Consider the following 26,114-nt stretch of genomic DNA (forward strand, 5'->3'; position numbering starts at 1 on the left):
GTCATGGACTCCCTAACAGAAAGCCTTTCTCCATTTCAACTTACAAATTTCTCTCACTGGATAATGTAGTTTCCAATTATATTTCAATTAAGTAACCCTGGAACCAAAGGCAAAAAAAACCTGTTCAATTTTCCACTCATGTGAGATGCTCCATTTTTGCCAATATTGATTTATGTTCATCCAGAAAGACGCACCGGCTGCACTGATGTGTAACAATTTATTTCTATTTCAGGGAGATACCATAAACTTGTGTTTAGCTTTAATGTTTCCTCAGCTTAGAAGTGTGCTTCAACATAGATTTTAAAAAGCAAGCAGGAAAAAAAATTGTCAACTAAGTCAAAAGGAGGAGTGCCATAACACAAGTAGATCGAACCTGAAATTAGACAGACAGGATAGAGGGTTTTTCTGTAGTTAACTGATTACTAGAGTCATCTAAAGCAGTTGAACAAGTTGTCTCTCAAAACAATATGTAACACAAGTAGTTTAATTAAGCTCCAGCTTTAAGGTGCCTCACTAATACATTAGCATCTTAAACAATAATGAAATCTTTACCAGTTTTTTGAGGGTGAGTAAGTATGTATTTCATCAAAAAATCTCTCGGGTTGATGTAGAGGATACGGGCTTGGCCTGGTCCAGCCTCCAAACAACACCAGAAGGTCTTTGTACACAACTAATGTAGCTCCAGCCTTTGGAGAAGGATAGGAACCTGCCAACAGTAGGGAGGGAAAAATAAATCATGTTTCTATGTAAAACATCTGAACAAACCTACAGAAACATTTATTTCAGGAATCCAAGTTTATCCAATCTCTCTTTATAGCTAATGAAGAGAAATTCAAGTTCAATGCCTGGCCTGTGCTTAGCTAGTTAATTCCAGGACCAAGTGGCACTTATTACAACTAGCTTGAGTAGCAAATAGCACTTGTGACAAGGCGAGGACAGAAATAATGCAAAAATATCAGCAAGATTCTACTCAATGAGTCCATTGGAAATCTCGTGTGCACTAAAATTGATTAAGAACAAGATCATCTATGCTACTATATTCTCCACAGCAAAACATGCTTACACTCACCATGTAGGCTGATTTAAAAAAAAGTCACCATCTGTGTGAGGTATGACACTACTTGTGCAACTGGATCTAGTAAGGGAAATAATTTCAAAAATACTTTCTATTCTACATGATTACTGAAGCACTATGTCTGTGCGCAAAAGTATCACTGAGATGGGTTAAATTGAATATACTTTTTATGCATTCCTTGGATGTAGATGACATCGGCAGAGAATAATCCCATTAAGCTACATCGGTGTGTAATTTTAAGGGCAGTGCAGTGCAACAATCTGGCTGCATATAGTGTACAGAAATTAAATGGACCATTGCTGATGAGCCCAGTTCAATCCCGAGACAGATAGTGGGATTGAACTCCTGCAGTCTTTGTGGCAATCCATGATGGTACTTGTGGATACAAGGATTATGACCTACCAACAGTGATCAAATGGCATATGTTCAGGTCAGAATGCTTTGGGACTTGCAAATAATGGTGCTCCCATTATAATAAAACTCTTGCTCTTCTTGATGCTCGATGATGCAGGCTTGAGATGTGCTGTCAAAATAATTTTGATGAGCTACTGAAGTGCATCCTGTAGAAAATAAGTACAGCACCTAAGCATCAATCGAGCTGATAGCTCAAATCTGGATAGTAGCACTGTTTTACTTGGTGCTGAGATTCATGTGGGTTGCTGCAGATGCACCCATCCATACTTTGTGCTTTAAGAGGCAAAGATATGCACAGTTAAGTTAAGCTGCTGATTAATGGGAACCCCTGCTGCAAGGTATTATAAGCATTTGAAGAGGAGGGGGAAGTAGTTGGGTCCTCTCTTGCTTGATAAAGCCGAGCACACAACTGACATAAACATTGCCAGCAATTTGCCAGCCCAAATTATAAAAAAATCTTAAAGTATATTGATCACGTACAAATAACTTGTTAAAGCTATGAGTAAATCAAAAGGTTGACCAGGTGATAAACTGGATGATCTTTGGATAAACCAACTCAAAATTGGATTTAAAAGCTACTTTCTATTTTGCACCTTCTAAACATGACACAATCATCTCACACATATGATTTCCAAAAAATGTCCACACTTAACATGCAAATTACAATCAGCATGACCTACTCGTGCACTTGGAACAACCATTAGTTTCTTGACTATAAATTACAGTCTAGTTAAGGTACATTGCATCACGACAGTTTTACAAAATACAAGCAATTTTAACAAAGAATTTCTAAAATGGACATTCTATTTTAAGGGAGGTGCAACACAATTCAAACCTCCTCCCCAGAGCACACAGTTAATGAATATTTTCAGGCACCAGAGGTTTACAACAGATTTGCATTGATATCTTGAGAATACACATAGGATGGTTTGAAAACCTTCTGTGGTAAGTCACAACGACCGCATGTAAATAAATCTTTACATTGTTACAGACAAATATTGAGTACAGAATTTCAAATGAGGTTGATGCTAATAAAGTCGGAAAATGATGTAATCCAGCACTTTCTCATGAAGAATACTCATGGTTGCCAATAATCATCCATGACAATTTTTAGTGAACATGTATTTGAACGCTCTTATGGATTGTTCTATGATCTCATTCCTATCTTCTGCTGTAAACTTATACAAGATTTGTGTCAACACAAATATTTTTGGTAATAAAAAGTGCTGGAAAAATTCAGCCAGTCTGACAGTATACACGAAGAGAGAAACAAAGTTGACATTTCATGTTTAATATGGTCAAAGATGATGTTAACTGTTTCTCTCATGAAAAATATTGCCAGACCTACTGGTTTCTCCGGCATTTTCTGTGTTTAGTTCAGATTTTCAGACCTGCAGTACTTTGGTTTTGTGCAAATATCTGATTTTTTTTACAGATACAAATGAATAAAAATTAGCTCCTTAAGACAATAGATGAAGTAAACAAAATTAGAATAGTTTCAATCAAATTACTAACATTGTCACTTCCAGGCTCATGTCTGCAACAAGAAGTCCATTTCTTTTTTATTTCACAAGGGATGTGGGCAAAGCCCAGCTTTATCCGTTGCTAATTGTCTCTTTAACTGAGTGACTTGGTAGGGCCATTTCCAAACTCAGTCAAGATTCAAACACATTGCTGACAATTTGTAGTCAATGTGGACCAGCCCAGGTAAGGATGATAGCTTTTCTTCCCTAAAAGACATTAGTGAACCATGTTTTTGGAAAATCAATGTCAGTTTCATGGCCACCTTTACTGAGGCGAGCTGTTTACTCCAAATTTATGAATTGAATTTCAATTCCAGCAGGTAGCTCAACGGGATCTGAACCTGTGGCCCCAGAGGATGAACCTGGGCCTTTAAATTTTTGTCCAGTGAAATTCCCACTGTGCCACTGTCTCCCATTATATACAGCATTGAGAAGCAGACAAAGCATACCAAAACCACAGGGAAAATCTTGGAGCAAAACCAGCAAGATCACATAGGTAAACAACACCTAAAAAATGAAAATCAGGATGTGTTAATGTAAAATTTCACTAGTTTTCAAGAAGGCAAGAACTCAATGTCACAATAAAGATGCTGTTCTGCAAACACTGAAACATGAATCTAAATTATATCCTAGAGCTAGCATTAAAACACAGACAGAAGGATATTTAATGGAGTGTTGGATTCTTTTAAATAAACATGGGCAGCCATGACAACAGACTGGATCTCAGTTGTTGTTTGGTGAATAAATCAATGCTCAGTGACTGACAGCAGAGTGCCCTGATCTGCATTCTCTTGAAGTAAGAAATTTGTCTTGGGCTAAAGCACTTCTGGTGAAGAGGTTTTTCTTACAATATTTCTTAAGCAGGTAAGAAAGGCAACTCCCAGAAGATTTAAATAATTTTAAAAATGGGATTGCCCCTTCCATCTGACATTCCGAGACAAGCTAAATTTTGAAACTTTTTTTCAGAAACACAAACTGTGATTAATGAAAGATCGACTCTGATTTCAGCTCAGATTTATAGACTGATTCATTGTCAAAGCATTTTTTTTTCTGGGCTATGTTAGGGATGGGGGAACCGAACAGAACCAAGTTCATACTTGTAAATGCGAAAAAAAAACCTCTGCTTGGGGTGGCAACAGATGCAAAACAGTGGGTTTCTGGTCTTTGCAAATGGAGCAAACCCACACTGCCATAATAAACACAAGTTTATCAGGGAAAACAAAGGCCTGGTGTTATTGTTCCCTCACAGGAATTAAAGATCCATGCTCTGAATGAGTCCAGGAGAGGTCAAGGAAACAGATAAAGAAAAAAAATTAAACTACATTCAGCTTTATAACCTCAATCATAAAAGAAATAGAAAATCATTGAATCAATTTTTATTCTTTGTCAAATATGATGTTAACAGAAATAACATTTATTGACACTACAGCTGTCCTCAGACCATGGGAGATATCAGCTAAGTTGTTCCTTCTTTTCACTATTGAATGACTCCTGATTAAAAAGAGCAGCTTTTTGAACAATGGACAAAACTATGGCAGCTAGTGTTTAATGTGAATAGATCCTAAATCAACTGCTTTAAATTTAAAAGAATATCAGACAATTTTCTAAATGTTGGGTAACTAAGACCTAAGAAGGTCCAAGTACAAAAGTAAAAAGGCAGTGTACAGGTGCAAATAAAATAATTTAGAAGGTTAATGCAATGTTGGCCTTCATCTGAACAGGGTTGCATTACAAAGGGATGAAAATAATCAGATTACACACAGCACTGGTTAGCCCCCATCTGCAGTACCACATTGAGCTCTGCCCACTTCACAAAGAAGATGCTGGCCTTGGAAGGGTTTCAGCATACATTTATAGAATGGTACCAGGACTACAAGGCTCAAATAGTAAGACTATGTTTCGTAGACTGGGCTTCTATTCACTTGAGTATAGACAATTAAGGGTGATCTAATTAAAGTGTTTAAGACGATTAAAGGATTTGATAGGGTAGATAGGAAAGAAATTATTTCCTCTTGGCAAACAGTCCAGAACACAGGGAAAACTGTTAGGATAAAGTTAGGCCATTCAAGGATGATGTCAGAAAGCATTACATCTCTTTTGAATTTCAATCCCCTTAAAGCAAATGTAAGAACACACTCCAATTGCAGCAGTTAACCCTCCTTCCTGTGTTATGCATGCAGCAGCAACTGAATTTTGAAATATATTTGCCCGTGTAATTTAGCCACAATGATGGTTAAAACTAGTGGTCCTTGGACAGTGGCCTAAATCACAGGTCAGGAAGTCACCTCATGACTGTCTCAAGCAGATCTGCATTAACATCTGAACTGACAATTTACCATCGCAACATGTAGAACCAACAATTTCCTTACAAACAAGACATACATTACCTGAGAAAATTCTGTATCAAACAGCCCTGAACATACCTTCACAGTATCTTCCAAACATAAAAACACATCTAGAAAAAACAAGGGCACATGAACACCACCAGCAGCAAAATTTGCTTCCAAGTCACACCTCATCCTGACTTGGACCACAACTGCCATTCCCTCACTGTCACTGGGTCAAAAGCGTGGAAGTCCTTTCATATCAGCATCAAAGGTTCACCTACACCATATAGACTGCAGCAATTTAAGATGGTGCCTCACCATAACTTTCTCAATGGTGAATGGGAATGGGTATCAATACTTATGCTTGTCAGTGGCACTCACATCCCATGGATGTTAAAACATGCAACCTACTGAATATGAGGAGAGTACAGCAACAAGTAACATTATTTATTGACTCCCAAATTAAACTGTCAAGTGAAGACTTTTCATAAGCTTAAAAAGTGCAAAACAATTAACAGAAAAAAATTGGAACACCCAAATTATTTAAGCTCCATTTATCAAATTTCAAACTTGTTGTGAGAATGTATAACTGGAAGTCAATAAAAATGAAATAACATACAGTATTCTAACAATACAATGCACCATAAAAAGTGTAATGCACTCGGATAAGAAAAGGAACATTAAATCCAACACAGCATGGCACAAATATCCAAAAATCCAAAGTAAATCCCAAAATAGTAAATCACAAGTGGAAGGTTGGCATAAAAGCATAACCTAAAAACTAAAAACCTTATAATGCAAAACCCATCATTCTGTTGTATATAAAACCCAATATATTTCTGATGAATACTGAATGCAAAAGACTACAACTCAAGAGTTCGATCCAAAAGCAAAATCAAACTAAACACAAAGGTTCAGAAAATATAACTCAAATTTGTACAAAATAACAAACTCAAAGCTTGAAATGCAACATAATTTAAAAATGAATGCATTATTTCAAGGTAAAACAAAGTCTAAAATCATTTAAAGTAATTTTGTTTACAATGCAAAATAGAATCCAAACCATGCAGTACAAATTCACATCCAGAATGAAATATGAGAAAGTACACCATAGAACCAAATTAATGCAGTAAAAAAAAACCTGTTACAACATAGAATAAATGTAACGCCACTGCAGGCTATTACTGATCCCTAAAGAGGGCGAGAGAAATCCAAGGAACTTAGGTCACAGTTTGATAAAAGGAAAATGCTAGAATCTATTAATAGGGACATGGCAAAGGCAAATGGAAAATCTAATACAACAGGACATCGTCCACAGAACAGAATTATGAAAGGATAGCAACATACTCCCAACCAAGACAGTGGGACAAATCCTCCAGAGACATCTATTCAAATCCCATTATGACAGTTGTGGGAATCTAAATTCAATTAATCTGAAATCAAAGACTAGTCTGAGTAATGATTGTCACACAATTAGCAGACTATTATTAAAATTCTATCTAGTTCAATTATGCCCATCAAAGGAGAAAATCTGTCATTCTGTCTGGTATACATATGGCTCCAGGTCCATACCTACCAATGGTCAACGTCTAACTGCTCTCAAAAACATTCAAACAAGTCAGTCAGTCAGCCATATCAAATTGCAGAAAAGTTGAAAAAGAAGTGTGGTTACAGAACTGCTGTGCTTCAAGATCACACATTACCTTCTAAAAATGGATGAAAGATGGGCACAAATGCTATGACACTCAAATCCCAAGAATAATAAAAAAAGAAATTCAATCAGCTTTATCAGAGTCTAAGTTGAAGAATAAATAAGGATCCACCATTGATAGCAGTGGACTTTACTTTCAAAAAGTATTTAATAAGGTGCTACACCAGAAGCTGTTATAAAAAAAGGACTTATGCAACTGGAGTAAGATTTAAGCATTGATTGAAGATGTGTTTACAAACAGGAGGAATAAATGAAATAATTTTCATCTTGGGATGCCATAACTTGTGAAAGGGTCAGTGCGTGAGCCACATCGATTTATAACGTTTGTCAACGACATGATAACTGTAAATTTCCCAAGTATGAAATCTTGGATACAAAGCTAGGTAGGAAAGAAAGCTGATAGCAAGACACAAAGTGGCTGCAAAGGGATATAATAGATATGTTAAGTGTGAGTATGAACAAAATGGAGAAGTGCAAAGTTAACCAGTTTGGTAGCAAAGCAGAAAAATATATTTTTATTTAAAAGGAGAGAGACTGGGTCCTTGTTTACAAATCACAGAAACGTAGCCTATAGGTACAGCAGCAAGTAAGAAAATATTATATTTAGTCTCTTAAAAAGATGGCAGTATAAGAGCAAAAGAAGCCTCACTTCAATTTTAAAGGGCCTTAGATAAACCTCAACTGAAGTACATTCAGTCCTCGTCATGTACTGACCCGCTACCCACAGATCCACATATTTGTCACATTGGCTCGAAATACTATGTTTTGTTACCCTCCCATTGTCCTCAGTAAACAAATCATGCATCTATATTTCTCAAACTATCAGAAACAACATTCCTGGTAAAATCTTTACGCTTTCAAAAGGATTGTAATCATTGACTCCCTGCAGTATTTGACCATTTAAGCCTATATTTACTCTCAGAACAATTAATTCCATCCTTAACCAGATATTCATTCAGATCCTTTTTAGTACTTAGCAAGTGCTGATTTTGGCCAGAGTCTGCTCTACATTAGATACTGCTCTGTAGTGGGAAAAAGTCAAAGTGTAATGTCAAAATATTGTATTTCTGATCCTCGTTCTATAATCACAATTTAAATTAACCTGATTACATTTTTATGCGTTTCAGCATGTACAAAAGCATTTGTTCACATTAAGGAAAAAGAGATTTTAGGAAAAATTTACAAAGATATTAATGTTATAACTCTTCCTTGTAACATTTTAATTCTGGATTCATGCTTCCGGTCATCTCTCAATAATATCAAACACTTCAGTTTCCTTTGAAGACAGTCTCCCAAACATTGCATCACCAACTCATACTGGATCAAAATATACAGTTTAAAATCACAAGCGAACAGTTTGAAGATCAATTCTGGGACTGATTTTCTCCTGCACAACAGATTTTCAATTGATGATCAGAGATTTTATGAATTTTCAATTCATCCAACGTTCACCTAAATCCATTCACAATTTATCTAAAGACGATATTCTTGATAGTTACGGAGTTCAGTGAAGGTTGAATCATTAAGACAAGGGTAGTTCTAGGTTCACTTTCTCCCTATTCCAAGTTAGTCAATTGTACCAAATTTCTTCTCAGCTAGTAACTCACATTCTCTTCCCTAATAAAATTAATCTCATACAGAGCATCTTTGCCTGTACCTTAACTTGCACCAAGTTCTATTCAACCATTGCTTCTGGGGTCAGAAAGTATAACGCCACAAAATAACCCATTTGGCCTTTTGTGCCTGCAAATTCTTCAAACGAAGATGATTACCTACTGCCAGTCTTCTCCTTTACCTGCCAAATCTTTGCATGTTATTTCTAGTCAAATTAATAATTTCATGTCCTAAGGTTCAAAAAAGATTTACAAGGATGCTGTCAAGGTTGGAGGATTTGAGCTATAGGGAGAGGTTGAGTATGCTGGGACTGTTTTCCCTGGAGTGTCAAAGGCTGAGGGGTGCTCTTATAGAGGTTTATAAAACCATGAAGGACATGGATAGGATAAACAAAGTCTTTTCTCTGGGGTGGGGGCCGAGGTTTAGGGTGAGAGGGGAAAGATATAAAGAGAGACCTAAGGGGCAATGTTTTCACGCAGAGGGTAGCGCATGTATGGAATGAGCTGCCAGAGGAATTGGCAGAGGCCAGCACAATTTCAACATTTAAAAGGCTTCCGGATGGGAATATGAATCGGAAGTGTTTGAAGGGATATGGACTGAGTGCTGGCAAGTGGGACTAGATTAGGTTGGTATATCTGTTTGGCATGGACGAGTTGGACCGAATAGTCTGTTTCCGTGCTGTACAGCTCTATGACTCTACATCCTCTTGTGAATGCCTCAATTGAACCTCCTTCCATCATACTTCTAAATAGAACGGTCCATACCATAACTACTCTCTGTGTGGGGAACTAAAATCACCTTCCACTTGCTTCTTTTGCAAATCATTTAAACTTGTGCTTTCTGGGTCTTGAGCCTTTAACCAGGGGAACATTTTCTCCTTAACTCCTTTATCGAGCTCTCTCATGATTTTAAAAACCTCAGTTAGAATTCCTCTTTGCCTTTTCTCCTCAAGAATAGTTCCAATTTATTCAATCTATCCTCATAACTTAAATTTCTCTTGCCTGGAACCATTCTTCAATTATTTCTGCACTCACTCCAATGCATTCACATCCTTCCTATAACATTATGCCCAAAACTGTACACAATACAGGTCTAACCCGCTTCTTATACAAGTTCAATATCATTTCCTTGCTCTTGTACACTATACTACAATTAATAAAGCCAAGGATACTGTACACTTTAGTAATTGCTTTCTCCCAAGGCCTCTTAGACACTCATTACAAGGGCATTAGATAAATGAAAGCCAATTCCTACAAGTTCCTCTCAAATCCACCCACCATCCCAACTTGGAAGCATATCATCATTCCTTCGCTGTCACTGTGTTAAAATCCTGGAATTCATCCTCTTCTGTACTCTCAGTCCACCTGCAGCTCATCAATTGCAGTGGTTTAAGAAGGCAGTTCACAACCAGCTTCTCAAGGGAAACTAGGGACAAGTAATAAATGTCTCCCAGCAAGCAATACCCATAGCCCTCAAGTGGGCACTCTTACCTACTGGTTTGGGAACTCAAGTCACACTAAAATGCTTTAGCCCTCCTTTCTTCAGCTGAGCCATGGCGCTACAAACAATCCACTATAGCTGGGTCAAGAAAAGAAAAAGTGACCATGACACTCATTCTAAATTTCCTCCAGTGAATTCTGATCAAAGAACATGTGCACAAGCATCAGATATGAACAGGATTGACCCACATGGCTTAGTAACTTGCCAACAATGAGCAAGGCCAAAACATACAGGAGGCACACAACATTCACAGAACTGTAGCATGAACCATTGCTGAGGAAGAAAATGTGCAAGAATGGTTTTTAAAATTCATGTGCGTAGCAATATAACTAACAACATGCTGCACTGTTCTTTCCATTATGATTAGTCTTGCATTTTTGTAAAGGACAAGCACACTAACATTATCAGGAGAAATGTTCCAAACTTTTTTTTTAATTCAAGTGTTTAATTTTATAAAGCTTCTTATTCCTGCATACAAAGAAGAGAGCTTGATTCTGCTCTCGATGTCTTCAGTGTTAAAGATTTATAGTTCACTCCTTCTACACGTGGGAAATACTTAATAAGTATAGCTTTGATTTTGAAATTCAGGGCACAGCTGGAAGAATTCATAAGGAGATGAATTCTATCTGGAATTCCTCATTATAGGCTAACAGCCACTCTGAGCTTGGATGCAGTTTAAGTCCCTGTGAAACAAAAGTATTCACAATAATGTGAATGTTTCATACGTAATATTGCTTTTGTCAATTTTATTATTTATTCCCTTGAACATCTCAACACACATTACTGAATGGGTTCCATGGTCTAGATGTCTTTCAGCAGTGCCCAATCTTTGCATTTGAGCTTTAATAGCCTGCTACTCAACATGGAAAGCAGTACAGATGATCCCATTTGTTCTCACCTGTGACCACACAATTTCCAATCAATAGTGATTAGCATCAAGACTTCTAGTTAATTTTCACAGCCCTAACATAAGAGATGCTGAGACAAATAGTTGCACTTGAACTGCTGGCTGAGATCAGCTCCATTGTGCATAGCTGAAAAGGATCCAGTCTGTTCCATTCTCCATTACGCCTTTGATGAAGATTGGTGCAATATCCGTGGAATCTATTTTGCAATTGCACTATGAACTAACACCTTTTGTTTGCGTAATGGTTCACCGTTAAGAATTAACACAGCCTTGCAGGGCATTAACTTTGAACTAGAACCATTCATTGATCAACAAATATCAAGAAATGTACCTACTCCAAGCATTTTCTCCTCTTTCAATCTGATACCTTTGGCAGGATGGCAGATTCTATTATTTTGATTAATGTTGTATTTTGACACTTTATATCTTTGTTCTATGGCATACCTGATGCCAGAGGTCGGATCCATTCTTTGCTGTTGAGGTCAAGCCGCCAAAGGTCATTGAATGCTGCATTACAACTGCTTTGAGTACAACCTCCAAAGACGTACATGGACTGATTGGCATCATAGTAACAAGCACCTGGAATTAAAGGGATGAACAAAAGAAAGCCTTACTTGAGAATGTGAGTACAGAGGCCAAGAGCTACACTACAATAAAACTGAATTGCAACACTATTCTGATTTAATACACTACTATTGAATATTTGTCTCGAGGTAGTAAAACTCATTAAATATGACTTGAAAGTTTCAAGGTGAGAACTGCAGTGAGGCCATTTTTGTAATCAGAGTTGTAAATTTGCCTCATGTTAATGACACTGCTACCAAATCCAAGCTGCAGGTGAGATTCTGGAGCTCTTACATCGTAAGGCTAGCATCCCTACTTCTGAGCCAGAAGACCTGGATTCAAGTCCCACCTGCTCCAGATGTGTCAGAACACATCTGAACAGACTAATTAGAAGAGCCAAAACAGAGATATCAGGGGCCATAACACCGTCTCTTAAACATGGTTCAGTGGAGGTCTAAACAGAGGACAGGAATTGTCCTGTTATCCTGGTCAGATTTGAAAATATTCCTGCATAAGGATCACAAAGAAAAAGTTAAGGCTTGTTAATTAAAAACAGGCTCAAGAATCAGTAGTAACAAAGTGGGTTTTCATTTAACAGCCGTGCTCTCGTTCTGCTGAATGTGAACATTGAAGAGGGGGTAAAAACAAAGCCCTGCACATCACAATTAGCTAAGCCCGGCCTTCACTTAACTTAAGTGAACTTTGTTGCACTCCTTCCAAGAAACATATATTCTCCTCCCTTAGGTTAGGTGGCCAAAACTGCAAATAACACTCTAGCTCTAATATCCTATTGCAAAATGGTTTCTTTACTTTTCTAGTCCAATGCTTGAGGACAGAAAGACTGACAAGTAGAAGAACACCGTAACCAGTGCTCTATATTTCACTCTGCTCATGATAAATCCCCAAAACACAATATTAAAAATAGAATATGACTTAACAAGTCATGTAAATTAGCACAGTCCCTGTGGGTTTTCTGCTTTAGCAAACTACAGTTACAGCCCATACAGGGCTGCTGTACCAATACAGTACAGTAGCTGTGCTAATAAATATACTAACTCGTCCAAACAATACCATCAGGAAATTCTACTTACTGTGTGAAAAGCGTTGGGTAATCGGAGTCCCCGGATAGGGGTAGGTTCGGCTCTCCCACTGAATATATCCTCCTTGAACAGCTTTTATAAAACCATGGTAACACTGATGAGCCACGCCTGGAGTCAAAGAGATATAAGGGTTTATTGGCATTTTCAATAAAGGAAAGAATTTCCTGCATTTCCATTACCATGCTCCCCCCCTCCCCTTTCCATAGAGTCAGAGTTATACAGCACAGAAACAGACCCTTTGGTCCAACTTGCTCCCGCTGACCAAATAACCTAAAGTGATCAAGTCACATTTGCCAGCTTTTGGCCCATATCCCTCAAAACCCTTCCTATACATGTACCCATTAGATGTCTTTTAAAGTGTTGTAATTGTACCAACCTCCACCAGTCCCTCTCGCAGTTCATTCCATACACACACCACCCTGTGTAAACATGTTGCCCCCACAGGGTCCCTTTTAAATCTTTCCCCCCCCTCACCTTAAATAATGTCCTCTAGTTTAGGATTCCCTTTCCCTGGGGGAAGTAAAGACCTTGGCTAATTACCCTACCCATATCCCTTGTCACTTCTCAGCCTCCAATGCTCCAAGTATAGGCTCAAAATGACATTTACCTCAGGCAGACAACTAACTCGCAAAACTCTGGCAATTACACTTTCATCCAGTTACAAGGTTACAAATTGCACTGATACAGCAATTTTAAATTTGACTATACATTCCCTTCATACACAATTTTTAAAAAGATTTCGTCCTGGGACATGGAATTCATTGGTTGAGCTACCATTTATTGGCCAATCCTAGTTGTCCTTGAGGAGATTTGCCTTCTCGAATTGCTGCAGTCTGGAGCTGCAGTCGGTAGACCCACAGTGTTGTCAAGGAGAGATTTCCAAGATGTTGATCCAGCAACAGTAAAAGAACAGCAACATACTTCCAAGTCAAGATTGAGAGTAGCTCGTAGTGGAACTTGAAGGTGGTGGTGTTCCCATGTATCTGCAGCCCTTGCCCTTCTAGACGTAAATAGTCAAGGGTTCAGAAGCAGCTGACACAGGATCTTTGGCAAATTCTGCCCTGCACCTTGTAGATAGTACAGACTGCTGCTACCGAATGAAGGAAGTTGAGGGAATGGATCCTTACGGATGTTGTGCCAATCAGGAAGACTGCTTTGTCCGAAGTGGTGTCAAGTTTCAATGTTGTTTCAGGTGCATTCATTCAAGCAAGTGGGGAGTATTCTATCATTCTCTTAACTTGTGCCTTGTAGATGATGGACAGGCTTTGGGGAGTCAGGTTTTTGAGCTGTTTGGTGCAGTATTCCCAGCCTCTCGTCTTCTCTTATAGCTATTGTATTTATATTACAAACCTCAGGATGTTGATAGTGGAGGATTCAGTGACGGTAATACCTCTGACTGTCAAGAGGCAATGGGTAAATTGTCTCTTATTGGAGATGGTCTTGCCTGATATTTATATGGCAACTGAAATCAGAAACTCAGTGGATGTAGGAAAACCCAAAATGGCAGTAAGGTTGCAGCAGAAATTACAGCAAAAACTATGAACACATCAGCATAAATGAGTTCAAGAGGGGTCCTTCCATCACTACTATTTCAGGAAACTGAGCCATCAAATACCTTTTGTCCAAGAGTTCAACAAAAATCTACAAAATCAAGAATCAATTCCGAGTGCTTCTTTAGGATGAGGATGCAGTCACTCTGCAGGAAGTTGGCACTAGTGGTTAAATGCAGTGGTGACACTAGAAGATATCATGAGCCTTGCCTCACTGAAGGCAAATATGCGTGCCAGCTAAGATAATGTAAAATCATCTATGGCCTTTTGATGTTCACTTCATTAAAGTTTTCAAGCTAGTGAAGCAACTTAATACACAGCAGATTTGGGTGCACTATTCCGTACGCTGAATGGTTCAAACACCAGGACATAAGTTAAAGGTAAGTTATGAATAGGATGGAAGGATGGATAAAAGTTTTTATTCAAAACTATTGAATGGTACTAGGCTTTTTCCTATTCACATAAATGTTCTATTTCTTATAGTCAACTTAAGATGATCAGCATTTCCTTGCTGTGTGACTCACATTATAATGTGCAAAGTTAACAACAGGTCAGGAAAGGAAAAGAAAAACAAGGTGCATAAAAAATTGGGAGAGACAGAGGGCACTAATGCAAGAAGTAACAAAATACTAAGGGGAGTCAGACCAAGTCAGGATACAACGTACATATATAAATACACCACATGTGGTAAATAAGGCTGGTGAGCTGCAAGCACATATAGCCACATATAGGGAATAATATATCATATAATGAGACCTGGATCAAAAAATGTAGGTCTTAATGCCAATATTCCTGGATATAAAATGTTCATGGAAGAAAAGTGGAGAAAACAAAAAATGCTGGAAATCACAGCAGGTCAGGCAACATCTGTGGAGAGAGAGAGAGAGAGCACAAGCTAAGTTTCGAGTCTGGATGACTCTTCATCAGAATGGCTGAAGTGGTGAGGTGACAGCATTGATTAAGGAGCATATTATAGCACTCAAGGGAAACTGCACCTTGAAGGTGTCAACAACAGAATCTATTTGGTTATAATTAAGAAACAATAGAACGACCATGCATTGCTAGTTATATACAGGTCTAGGTGGGATATTTTTGGAGAGTCAGTGTGGACTCAATGGGCCAAATGGCCTGTTTCCAAACTGGAGACATTCTACAATTCTATCGCTGGACCTGCTTCTGGGAGGTTAAGTGGATTAAGTGTCAGTAGAGAAACACGTAGGTTAGAGTGAACAAAGAAACAGGAGAATGGATGTAAGTTTGCTCGCTGAGCTGGAAGGTTCATTTCCAGATGTTTCATCACCATACTAGGTAACATCATCAGTGAAGCACTGGTGTCTTGGCCTGCTTTCCATTTGTGTGTGTAGGTTTCCTTGGGGGAAACTTGAGTGGGCTGATGATGTTACATCGTACAGTGACAAAATGTCTGAAAACGAACCTTCCAGCTCAGCAAGCAAACCTAAATCCAGAACCTCAACCTGAGCTACAAATCTTCTCAAAACACATCAAATAGGAGAATGCCGATCAGCCTATAAAGCATGCTTCACCATTCAATTAGATTATGGCTGATAGTATCAAAACGTTTAGGGTGGTAATGAAAAGGGTAATCTTGAATAGCAATGCTGAAGTAGAGGAGGACTAATTTCACTGTGGTGAGAACAGATCTGGTTCCAGGTATATTGAAATCAAACACTGCCAGAAAAACACAGAAACAGACAAGGGGCTACCTTTGAGGATAAGCTGATTCAAGTACAGTTGAAGTCATTTCTGCAAGGAGCAAAGATAGAGAAATGAAAGCCAAAGCTGCCTGGATGAGGAAAGAAAGTAATTTGAAGCAGAACAAGTGTGTCTATGAGGGGTGAGAATACTAATGAAAACTAGGTGAGATTTGAAAGTTCAGCAGAGACTGAAAAAGAAAACGAGAGAGGGAAGGACAGCATCGGAGAAGAACTTGGCTACCTTAAAGAATCCAAGAGTCTTCTACAGGCATATAAGTAGCAAAAGAATATGAAGAGGAGACATAACTCCAAACTGAACCAAAAAGGAGCACACAGAGGCAGAGATTACAGCTGAAGTTCCAAGTGAGTGCTTTGCACCTGTCTTTACCAGAGAAGCTGAGGCTGCCAAAGTCACAGGAGTTTGTTAGAATTATGAATGAGCTAAAACTTATTAAAATAACATGTTGGGAAAGCCATTGAATTTGCAGTTGATAATTCAGCAGATCCAGATGAAATGCATCCAACAATGCTGAAGGACGTAAGGGAGGATATTATTAAGGTTATGGTCATAATCTTTCAACTTTCCTTGGGTATGCAGGTAGTGCCAGAGAACTGAAGAATTGTAAAAGTTATATCCTTACTACAAAAATGGCAGCAAGTGTACAACAAGCAACTACAGAACAGTCAGTTTAATTTTTTAGAAATTATAATAATTAACAGTCATATGGACAAATGCAAAATAATTATGGTAAACCAGCAGAGATTTGTAGAAGGAAAATTATGTTTAATAAACTTATTTTAACTTTTTAACAGAGAAGATGCTAAAGGGGATTGACAAAGTAAACATTAAACTGACTGTTCCTTTTGAGGGGCAATCTAGAACAAGTAGTCAGTTTTAGGCTAAGGGCTGGCAGATTTAAAACAGAGTTTAAAAGGGATGACTGCTCTCAAAGAGTCTATCACGGGAATTTATCGCTGCTGTACTAATTGCTGTGTACATACCACCACAAGCAAAGGTTGCAGAAGCTCTGGATGTGCTGTACTCCACCACTAACACCCTGGAGACGGAACAGCCCAAAACCCTGTTTATTGTAACTGGTGACTTCAATCAAGCCAATCTAAGGAAGGTATTGCCCAAGTACCACCAGAACATTACCTGTCCCACCAGGGGCCCAGACATTTTAGACCACTGCTACACGACTGTGAAAGATGCCTACCACTCCATCCCCCACCCTCATTTCAAGAACTCCGACCACAATGCTGCGTTTCTTCTCCCGGCTGATAGGCAAAAGTTCAAGCAGAAGAGCCCCTCACGGATGCAGGTCCAGTGCTAGTCGGAGGAGGCAGGGGATCAAATCGGTGCTGTCTGATTGGGCCATGTTCAAACAGTCCGCAGGTACCTTGGACAAGTACGTCATCACCATCACAGACTTTATCAGCAAGTGTATGGAGGACTGCATACCAAGGAAGTCAATCCGAGTGTTCCCCCAACAGGAAACCTTGGATGAATCAGGATATACAGAACCTGCTAAAAAACCAGGTGTGATGCCTTCAGATCAGGAGACCCACTCAAATATAAGGAATCCAAGCCTGACCTTTGCAGAGCCATGAAGACAGCCAAGGACCAACACCGATCCAAACTAGAGACCCAGACAGACAGTCTGTGACTGTGGCAAGGACTGAATGACATCGCAGGTTCTAAAAAGAGACAGCACAAGATAGCAGATGATGGCATACTCCTCCCAGATTGTCTCAACACCTTCTATGCTTGCTCTGAGCAGAATTTCGGCAGAGAGGTTAACACCTATTCTGACAAGTCCTGACAAACATATCCTAACAGTCACTGCATCAGAGATCAGATCAGGTTTCCTTCATGTGAATCCAAGGAAAGCAATGGAACCAGATGCAGTACCAGGCCATGCACTCAGGGCATGCGCAGATCAGCTGGCAGAGGTCTTCTCGAACATCTTCAACCTTTCCCTGCAGCAGGCCATATCCCTGCCTGTTTCAAGAGGGCCAACATCATCCCTGTGTCTAAGGCGGCTCATGCAGCATGTCTCAATGACTACCGCCAAGTGGCCCTAACTTCGGTGGTGATCAAGTGTTTTGAAAGGCTGGTCATGGCATTAATCAACTCCAGCCTCCCCACTACTCTTGACCCACTCCAATTTGCCTTTTGGACCAACAGATCCATGTCAGGTGCCATATCACTAGCCCTTCACTCCTCCCTAGAACATCTTGTACTCAGCCCCCTACTGTACACTAATGACTGCTTCGCCAAATACCAGACTAATGCCATTTACAAGTTCGCTGATGACATCACCATAGTTGGTCGGATTTCAGATGGTGATGAAACAGACTACAGACGGGAGGTGGAATTCCTGAAAAACGGTGCACTGAGAACAACGTAGCTCTCAATGCCGGCAAAACCAAGGAACTCATTATTTACTTTTCGAAGGGATGTTACCCATTCACCCCTTCACATTAACAGCACATAGGTGGAACAAGTGAAGAGTGTTAAGCTCCTGGGAGTCATCATCAATAACAAGCTTTCTTCATGTGGATGCACTGGTTACAAAGGCCCAAAGTCGCCTCTTTCTCAGGCAGCTGAGGAAATTTGGTATGACAGTGAATACCCTTGCCAACTTTTATAGGTGCACCATCGAGAGCATTCTGGATGTATCACTACCTGGTATAGCAACTGTACCACTCAGGATCGGAGACAATTACAGAGTGGTGAACTCGGGTGGACAATCTCAACGGTCAATCTCCAATCTATAGAATCCATCTACCAGGCCCGCTGTCAGGGAAAGGCCGCCAGCATTCTCAAAGATCAATCCCACCCTGGCAATGCTTTTCTACAAACCTCTACTGTCGGGGAGAAGGTACAGAAGCCTGAACACACGCACCAGCTGGTTTCGAAATGGTTTCTACCCTACTGTTGTTAAAATACTAAATGGATTCCCAAACTCTTAACATGCGCCTGTACCTGTGTTTTTTGTTTTTACCACTGTTTACCTATTATTTACTTATCTATGCTACTTAACTGTGATCTGCCTGTATTGCTCGCAAGACAAAGCTTTTCACTGTGTCTCGGTTCATGTGACAATAAACTCAATTCAATTCAATGAATCTGTGGAATTCACAATTCAGAGTGAGGTGGACGCCAAGACACTGAATAATTTTGACCAAATACAGAGATTTTTAATTAGTTAAAGAATTGTGGGAAATAGGGAGAAAAATGCAGTGGATGCTTAGACGAATCAGTCATTATCGTATTAAATGTTGGCGCAGGGTCGAGGGGCCTAGTTCTTATGTTGAAGGTAGATAACAGTAATGCAGTTGACATTGGTGATAAGGATTTCAAAAAGGTATTTGCTAAGTGTCACCTAATAGGCTTAACGGCCAAGCAGAGGTCTGTGCAATAAAAGGTTTAGCATGGTTACAAATTCGGATGCGGGACAGGAAACCGAGTAATAGTGAGGGTGAGCATGATATACAATGGAGTTCCCCAGGGGCCAGTACTTGGATAGTTGCTTTTCACTACAAATGTTAATGTCATAGATTCTGAATATACAAAATACAATTTCAAGATTTGGAAATAGCACAAAAATTGAAAGTATTGTGAACTGAGAGAAGTATAGAGATAGACTTCAAGTGGGTACAGAATAGCTACAGCACAGCATGTCCTACAGCATGTTGTTGCCATGCTAGCTTCCTTCAAGAGTATCGCTCCCACTTCTATCACATGACAAAACAATTAACACACAAAAGTGTGAAATGAGACATTTTGGTGGAAAGAGCAAGGTGGTGCAATGTAAGAGGTTAGTGTTAAAGGGGGTGCATGAACTGAAAGACCTGCAGATAAAAGATTTACAAGGGTGTTGCTAGGGTTGGAGGATTTGAGCTATTGGGAGAGTTGGAATATGCTGGGGCTGTTTTCCCTGGAACATCAGAGGCTGAGGGGTGATCTTAAAAATCATGGGGGGCATGGATAGGATAAATAGACAAAGTCTCTTCCCTGGTGTGGAGGAGTTCAGATCTAGACAGCAGAGGTTTTGGGTGAGAGGGAAAGATACAAAAGGGCAACGTTTTCACGCAGAGGGTAGAACGTGTATGGAATGAGCTGCCAGAGGAAGTGGTGGAGGCTAGTACAATTGCAACAGTTAAAAGGCACCTGGATATGTATATGAATAGGAGGGATATGGGCTGGGTGTTGACAGGTGGGACTTGATTGGGTTGGGATATCTGATCGGCATGGACGAGTTGGACCGAAGGGTCAGTTTCCATGCTGTACATCTCTATGACTCTATATGTGCGTTCAAATTATTGATGGTGGTAGGACAGATTGAGAAAGCAATTAAAAGGCAAATGAGATCTTGGGCTTCACAAATAGAGACAGAGAAAGATGTTGTGATGAACCTTTACACTACATCAATTCAAATAAAGTACGGCATTCAATTTTGGGCAAACAGCTTTAGGAAGGACCTGAAAGGTTTGGAGAGGATACAGAAAAGATTTATGAGAATGGCTGAAGGATGGAGGACTTCAATTTCATAATGAGATTGAGAAATCCTAGGTTCTTTCATTAGGGAAGAAAAAGTTAAGAGGAAATTTGGTTGAAGTGCTCCGCATCATGAGAGCTTTGGACATAGGAAACAAACATTTCTCATTTTAGAATGGTCAAGAACAGAAGAACACTGATTTAAGTTGAATGGCAGCAGCAGAACCAACAGCGACAGAAGAAAAATTATTTTTCCCAAGTAACTGATTAGGATCACGAATGCACTACTTGAGGTTTTGACAGATAGATTCAGTTGTGCCTTTTAAAACAAATAATGAGCACTGAAGAGAAGAAAATTGTAGGGTAGTAGGGAAAGTGCAGGAGAGTGGGATCAGCTGAGTTGTTCTTGTAAAGATCCAGCGCAGCCATAAAGGACGTCTCAATTCCTTCCGTGCTGTGATCAGTCTATGATTAATATTAAAATTTTGGTCATAGCTCCAGACCTCTATTCAACTCCAAACAATTTACCTTGAACCACTATTCATACCTTTAATGAGTCGATACCATTGTTTACAAACAAGAGCAGCTGTTTTGTGTTCCTGATATGGAGACAAGAAAGACAAGATGTATTCCAGCACTTCCTCAGGCAACTCTAACATTGAGCGGTTATGTCTCATTTCTTCAACTTCCAATTCAACATGAGGCTCTTCATCTTGTTCCATGGTCCCATCCAACACTTCTTCTGTGTCCATGGCAATGAAACTGTCATCCTCGCTGTCTGACGAGCTGGCCATTGCATGCCACTCTATATAGCAAAAATAAGAAAAAATTGTTCAAAGTTGTGTTGAAAGTGTGGCAATTCTCAGCTGTATTAGGTGTGAAACAAAAGATTTTAAAAATTAACTCAATGTTCATAAAAATACCATGAATCAGATGTTGGCAAATACTAGAATGCTGGGGCACAGTTGCCTTGTTTTCTTCTCGTCCTTCACACAGCTTTGGATTTCACTGCACATGCATACGAGAGAATAAAAATATAATCTATCCCTTGCACAGAGATCAATAATTGCATAAATGCAGAAGACACCTCTACAAGGTTCTCTATCTGATATTCTTGGTTTTATTACTAAAACACGTCCCTTAGAAAGCTGATGGGACTTTGTGGGTTTATTGACAGCACCCCATGATTTAGGAGCATCTCTAATGTACCACAGATACTTGAAGTATGCATGTTTTTCCTATTGATTGAAATCGGGTATAGTAGCAATCACAGCTAGGTAGGGAAATATTATTTTGAAAAAACAGCATATAGAGTCATAGAGATGTAGAGCATGGAAACAGACCCTTTGATCCAATCCATCCATGCCAACCAAATAAGCCAAACCCAATCTAGTCCCACCTGCCAGCACCCGGCCCAAATCCCTCCAAAATCTTCCTATTCACATATTCATCCAAATGCCTGTTAAATGTTGCAATTGTACCAGCCTCCACCACTCCCTCTGGAAGCTCATATTCCATACACGTACCACCCTCTGCGTGAAAAAAGCTGACCCTTAGGTCTCTCTTACATCTTTCCCTTCTCACCCTAAACCTATGCCCTCTAGTTTTGGAGTCCCCCACCCCAGGGAAAAGACTTTGTCTATCTATCCTATCCATGCCCCTCATAACTTTATAAACCTCTATAAGGTCACCCCTCAGCCTCCAACGCTTTAAGAAAAACAGTCCCAGCATGTTCAGTCTACCCCTATAGCTCGAATCCTCCAACCCTGGCAACATCCTTGTAAATCTTTTCTGAACCCTTTCAAGTTTCACAATATCTTTCCGATAAACAAAGCACAAAGTCAATGTTTACAAATCATACTCATCCAGATTTTCAATCAAATAAAGCATCATAAGGTTATCTGTTCTGAACTGCAAACTCTTGACCCATTACAAAAGCTTTGCAAGTGGTTCTGTGTTTAGATTTGGACTCTCTTAGATTCCAGAACTTAATTAGTTAATCAATTCAGTAAGAAACAGATCTCACTCATGACGTCATGAGACATTTTAAGTACTGACAACAATGTAGGTAGAATAAAATCTACACTTTAAATCACATAGCAAATTTACAAAAGTCTTCTCTCAAGGTTCTTAAGTCAAATAGCTTCCATCCTTAATATCAATCACAAAGCTGACCAGCTTTACACCTGATCTAAGGTATGTAACTTATAAATATTTCAACATAATTTATTTTGGAGTTGGCGTTTTGAACTACTATCATGTGGTTTTTGGTCTGCATCTGTGAAGGGGTCTAAAGATTAACCTGTATAGCTTTCTGAAGCCATAGATCAAGTTAAAAAAAAGTTAACAGGCTTCTTGGAGGCTAAAGGGATCTGCTTACAATGGAAAAATTGGTTTCACAAGAAAATAAAATAAAATGTAATCTAATAGACTTCAGTTAGAAAGATCCAGAACTTTTCTGGAGATTGCGGAAACACCCATAACTTAGAAAGCCTTTTGGTTTCAGTGTGCAGGAAGCATGGATGTGTAAAACAGTTGCTCCTTCAAAAAAAAATCATTTAGAACTGCTAATAAATAGATTACCTCAAGGCAAGGAATTACAATAAAGTTCCAAACCGGTAATGTTTGATTAAAATCCTGAAGGGGTTTTTGAAGCTGAGAATGTCTAAGCTCAGTTGTATGAAGACTCAAGGAAGAGGTTATCAAATTCTCAAGACTGAGAATTAAAACATCAGGTTAGCCCTACAAATATGATGGGGTTAGTTTGCCCAGTTGGATGGATGACTGATTTGCAATGCAGAGTGATGCCAACAGTGCAGGTTCAATTCTTGGACTCACTGAGGTTACCATGATGGCTCTACCTTTTCAATTTCTCTCTTTGCCGGAGATGTGATGACTGTCAGTTTAATTCGCCATCAGTCAGAGTCATAGAGATGTACAGCATGGAAACAGACCCTTCAGTCCAACTTGTCCATGCTGACCAGATATCCTAATTTAATCTAGTCCCATATGCCAGCATTTGGCCCATATCCCTCCAAACCCTTCCTATTTCATATGCCCATCCAGATGTCTTTTCATTGCTGTAATTGTACCAGCCTCCACCACTTCCTCTAGCAGCACATTCCATACATGCATCACCCTCTGTGTAAAAGGTTGTCCCTTAGGTCCCTTTTATATCTTTCCCTTCTCATCCTAAACGTATGTCCTCTAGTTCTCAACATCCCCACCCAAGGGAAAAGACTTTGTCTGCTTATCCTATCCATGCCCTTCATGATTTTATAATCCTCTTTAAGGTCACCCCTTAGCCTCCGACACACCAGGGAAAACAGCCCTAACCTATTCAGTCTCTGCCTTTAGCTCAAATCCTCCAAACCTGGAACCATCCTTGTAAATCTTTTCTGAACCCTTTCAAGTTTCACAACATCATTCCGATAGAAAACAGACCAGAATTACACACAATATTCCAAAAGTGACCTAACCAATGACCTCCCAACTCCTGTACTCAATGCTCTGACCAATAAAGGCAAGCATTCCATCCATCACCTTCAGTAACCCACCTACTTTCAAGTAACCATGAACCTGACGACAAGATCTCTTTGTTCAGCAACATTTCCCAGCACCTTACCATTATGTGTATAAGGCCTGCTCCAATTTCGGTCATGAGAGCAGTCCTATATTCCTCTGGGACTACAGCAACCTTACTTAATGCTGTGATAGAAATGGGAATTCTCTCAGGTGAAAATACTGTAAAGAAGTGTTGTTGGGATTAATGGAATTGTATTTTACTGTCAAAATCTTTAAGCTTGTCTTATATGTCAGTAGTTTGGTTTATTCAATATTTTTCTTCATTTCCTTTGCATAATAAGTTTGATCTGTTAAAATCTAATAAATAATACTATGTGTTTATCTTTCAGTTAAAATCTAATCTATAATATTGTGTTTGTGTTTCAGTGAAAGGGAACTTTGTTAAATGCAAACATGGACGGGTTGGACCGAAGGGTTCGTCTCCATGCTGTACAACTCTATGACTCTAAAAACAAAATATGATTTATCAAGCCAGATTTCAGTCTTGGATGTGACTTGTCCAGTAATAACATCAGCTGGAATCATAACATTTCTGTGTGTCATACAGCTCAAAATGCTGTTACCATGCGGCTCTGGTTTAGAAGGACAAGATCTACAATACACTCTGGATGCTTTTCACATTTCAGCATTGTTCAACACAGAATGCTTGGTGTCTGTTTACAAAACAAGTGCTGCATTAGAAGATTTACATATAAGCAACAGCAACACTTCCCACGCTTAGCCAAACTACTACAAATTTAGCAAGGTCAAGAGGTTGTGTGTGAAATTTCTCTATTCCTACATAAAAGCATATTTGTAATCTGCTTTAAGAATGAAATGGTGTCAATAGGAAACTACATAAAAACTAGATGAATTCCTAAACATCTTTAAAAGAACTGAACCGTTCTAATCCCCGTGGTAGAATTGGTATTTCTACTGTTCTGACAGGGGGTTGTAAAACTTTGGAACCCTTTGCCTCAGAAGGTGGAGGAGGAGGTGGAATCACTGAATATTTTTGAGGCAAAGGTAGATAGATTCTTGTTAGACAATGGAATCAAAGGTTATCAGAAGCAGATGGAAATATGGAATTCAGAATGCAAACAAGGTCAGCCATGATGTTAATGACATGGCATGCTTGAAGGTCCAGATGTCTTGCCTCTGCTTCTAATCTATGTGAGTTCATGTATTGTTTTTAAGAACTGAATTATTTGCCCAGTCTCAGCAAAACAGTTCTCCTAGGAACATAGGAAAGAAACACATCTTGTTCTGCATTTCGCAGTTAACAGTTTAGAATTTTTAAAAGAATCATGTTTAAGAACAAAAATCTGCACTTAGTTTTCTTTATTTCCGCAAGTAAAACCCTTCGCTCAGGATATATTATCAAATAAAACTCTAGAGTTAGCATTTAATATCCCCACTGTTCTGGCCAAGCCTGCTCCACAGATGACATTCTCCCTTCTAGAAAACAAAGGAACCATTACTTCGACTAATATTAGATTATACTTTCCACATCTCTTCAAGACGCCCAAATAACTTGTGGCAAGAGTTCTGACTGATGCAATGTCAACTAGCTATAAATTGTATTATAAGTTTTATTGATAAAAAAAAACATTTCTCCCTTATTTTATCACATGCGAACATATAAATTGCGAGGAGTTGGTCTTATGGCCCCTTGTGTGTGTTGTCATTTGATATGACAATTTATCTGTTTGCGGCCTAAATTCCACTTTCCTGTCTAATCCCTACACCCTATGACTCCCATGTCAATCAAGACTATCAACCTCAGCCCTCAAATAAAGGGGAACAATTCCAGAGACCATCGATCCTTGGAGAAAACACTCGTCTCGTCTCCTCCCTAAAGTGTAAACTTGTAATTTTTAAACTATGCCCTCTTGTTCTGGTCTCTCCCATATGGAAAATATTTCTTGAGGTTCTTTGGTCTAAGGCCCTTTTTCCTTCAAATGAGCAACCGTTTAAAAAGCATTATTTAATTAAGTTTTCATAGTATTATAATTTTTCAACAACTTCATTCTGCTTGTGTTTGGA

General features: G+C 39.1%; 1 protein-coding gene across 2 annotated transcripts in view; it reads right to left on the reverse strand.

Moving 5' to 3' along the window:
- The window catches only part of fbxo42 (F-box protein 42), a 47,418-nt gene that overhangs the window by 19,244 nt on the left and 2,060 nt on the right, over positions 1–26,114 (reverse strand). For both annotated transcript variants that reach the window (XM_060852098.1, XM_060852097.1), the window contains exons 2-5: positions 21,052–21,309; positions 12,727–12,843; positions 11,516–11,650; positions 553–706 (exon numbers count right to left, since the gene is read on the reverse strand). In XM_060852098.1, the coding sequence (XP_060708081.1) occupies positions 553–706; positions 11,516–11,650; positions 12,727–12,843; positions 21,052–21,298 (653 nt within the window). In that variant the 5' untranslated portion in view covers positions 21,299–21,309. The remainder of the gene's footprint in view (positions 1–552; positions 707–11,515; positions 11,651–12,726; positions 12,844–21,051; positions 21,310–26,114) is intronic.

The sequence above is a fragment of the Hemiscyllium ocellatum genome, chromosome 37, assembly GCF_020745735.1.
Source record: "Hemiscyllium ocellatum isolate sHemOce1 chromosome 37, sHemOce1.pat.X.cur, whole genome shotgun sequence".
NCBI classification, from domain to species: Eukaryota; Metazoa; Chordata; class Chondrichthyes; order Orectolobiformes; family Hemiscylliidae; genus Hemiscyllium; species Hemiscyllium ocellatum.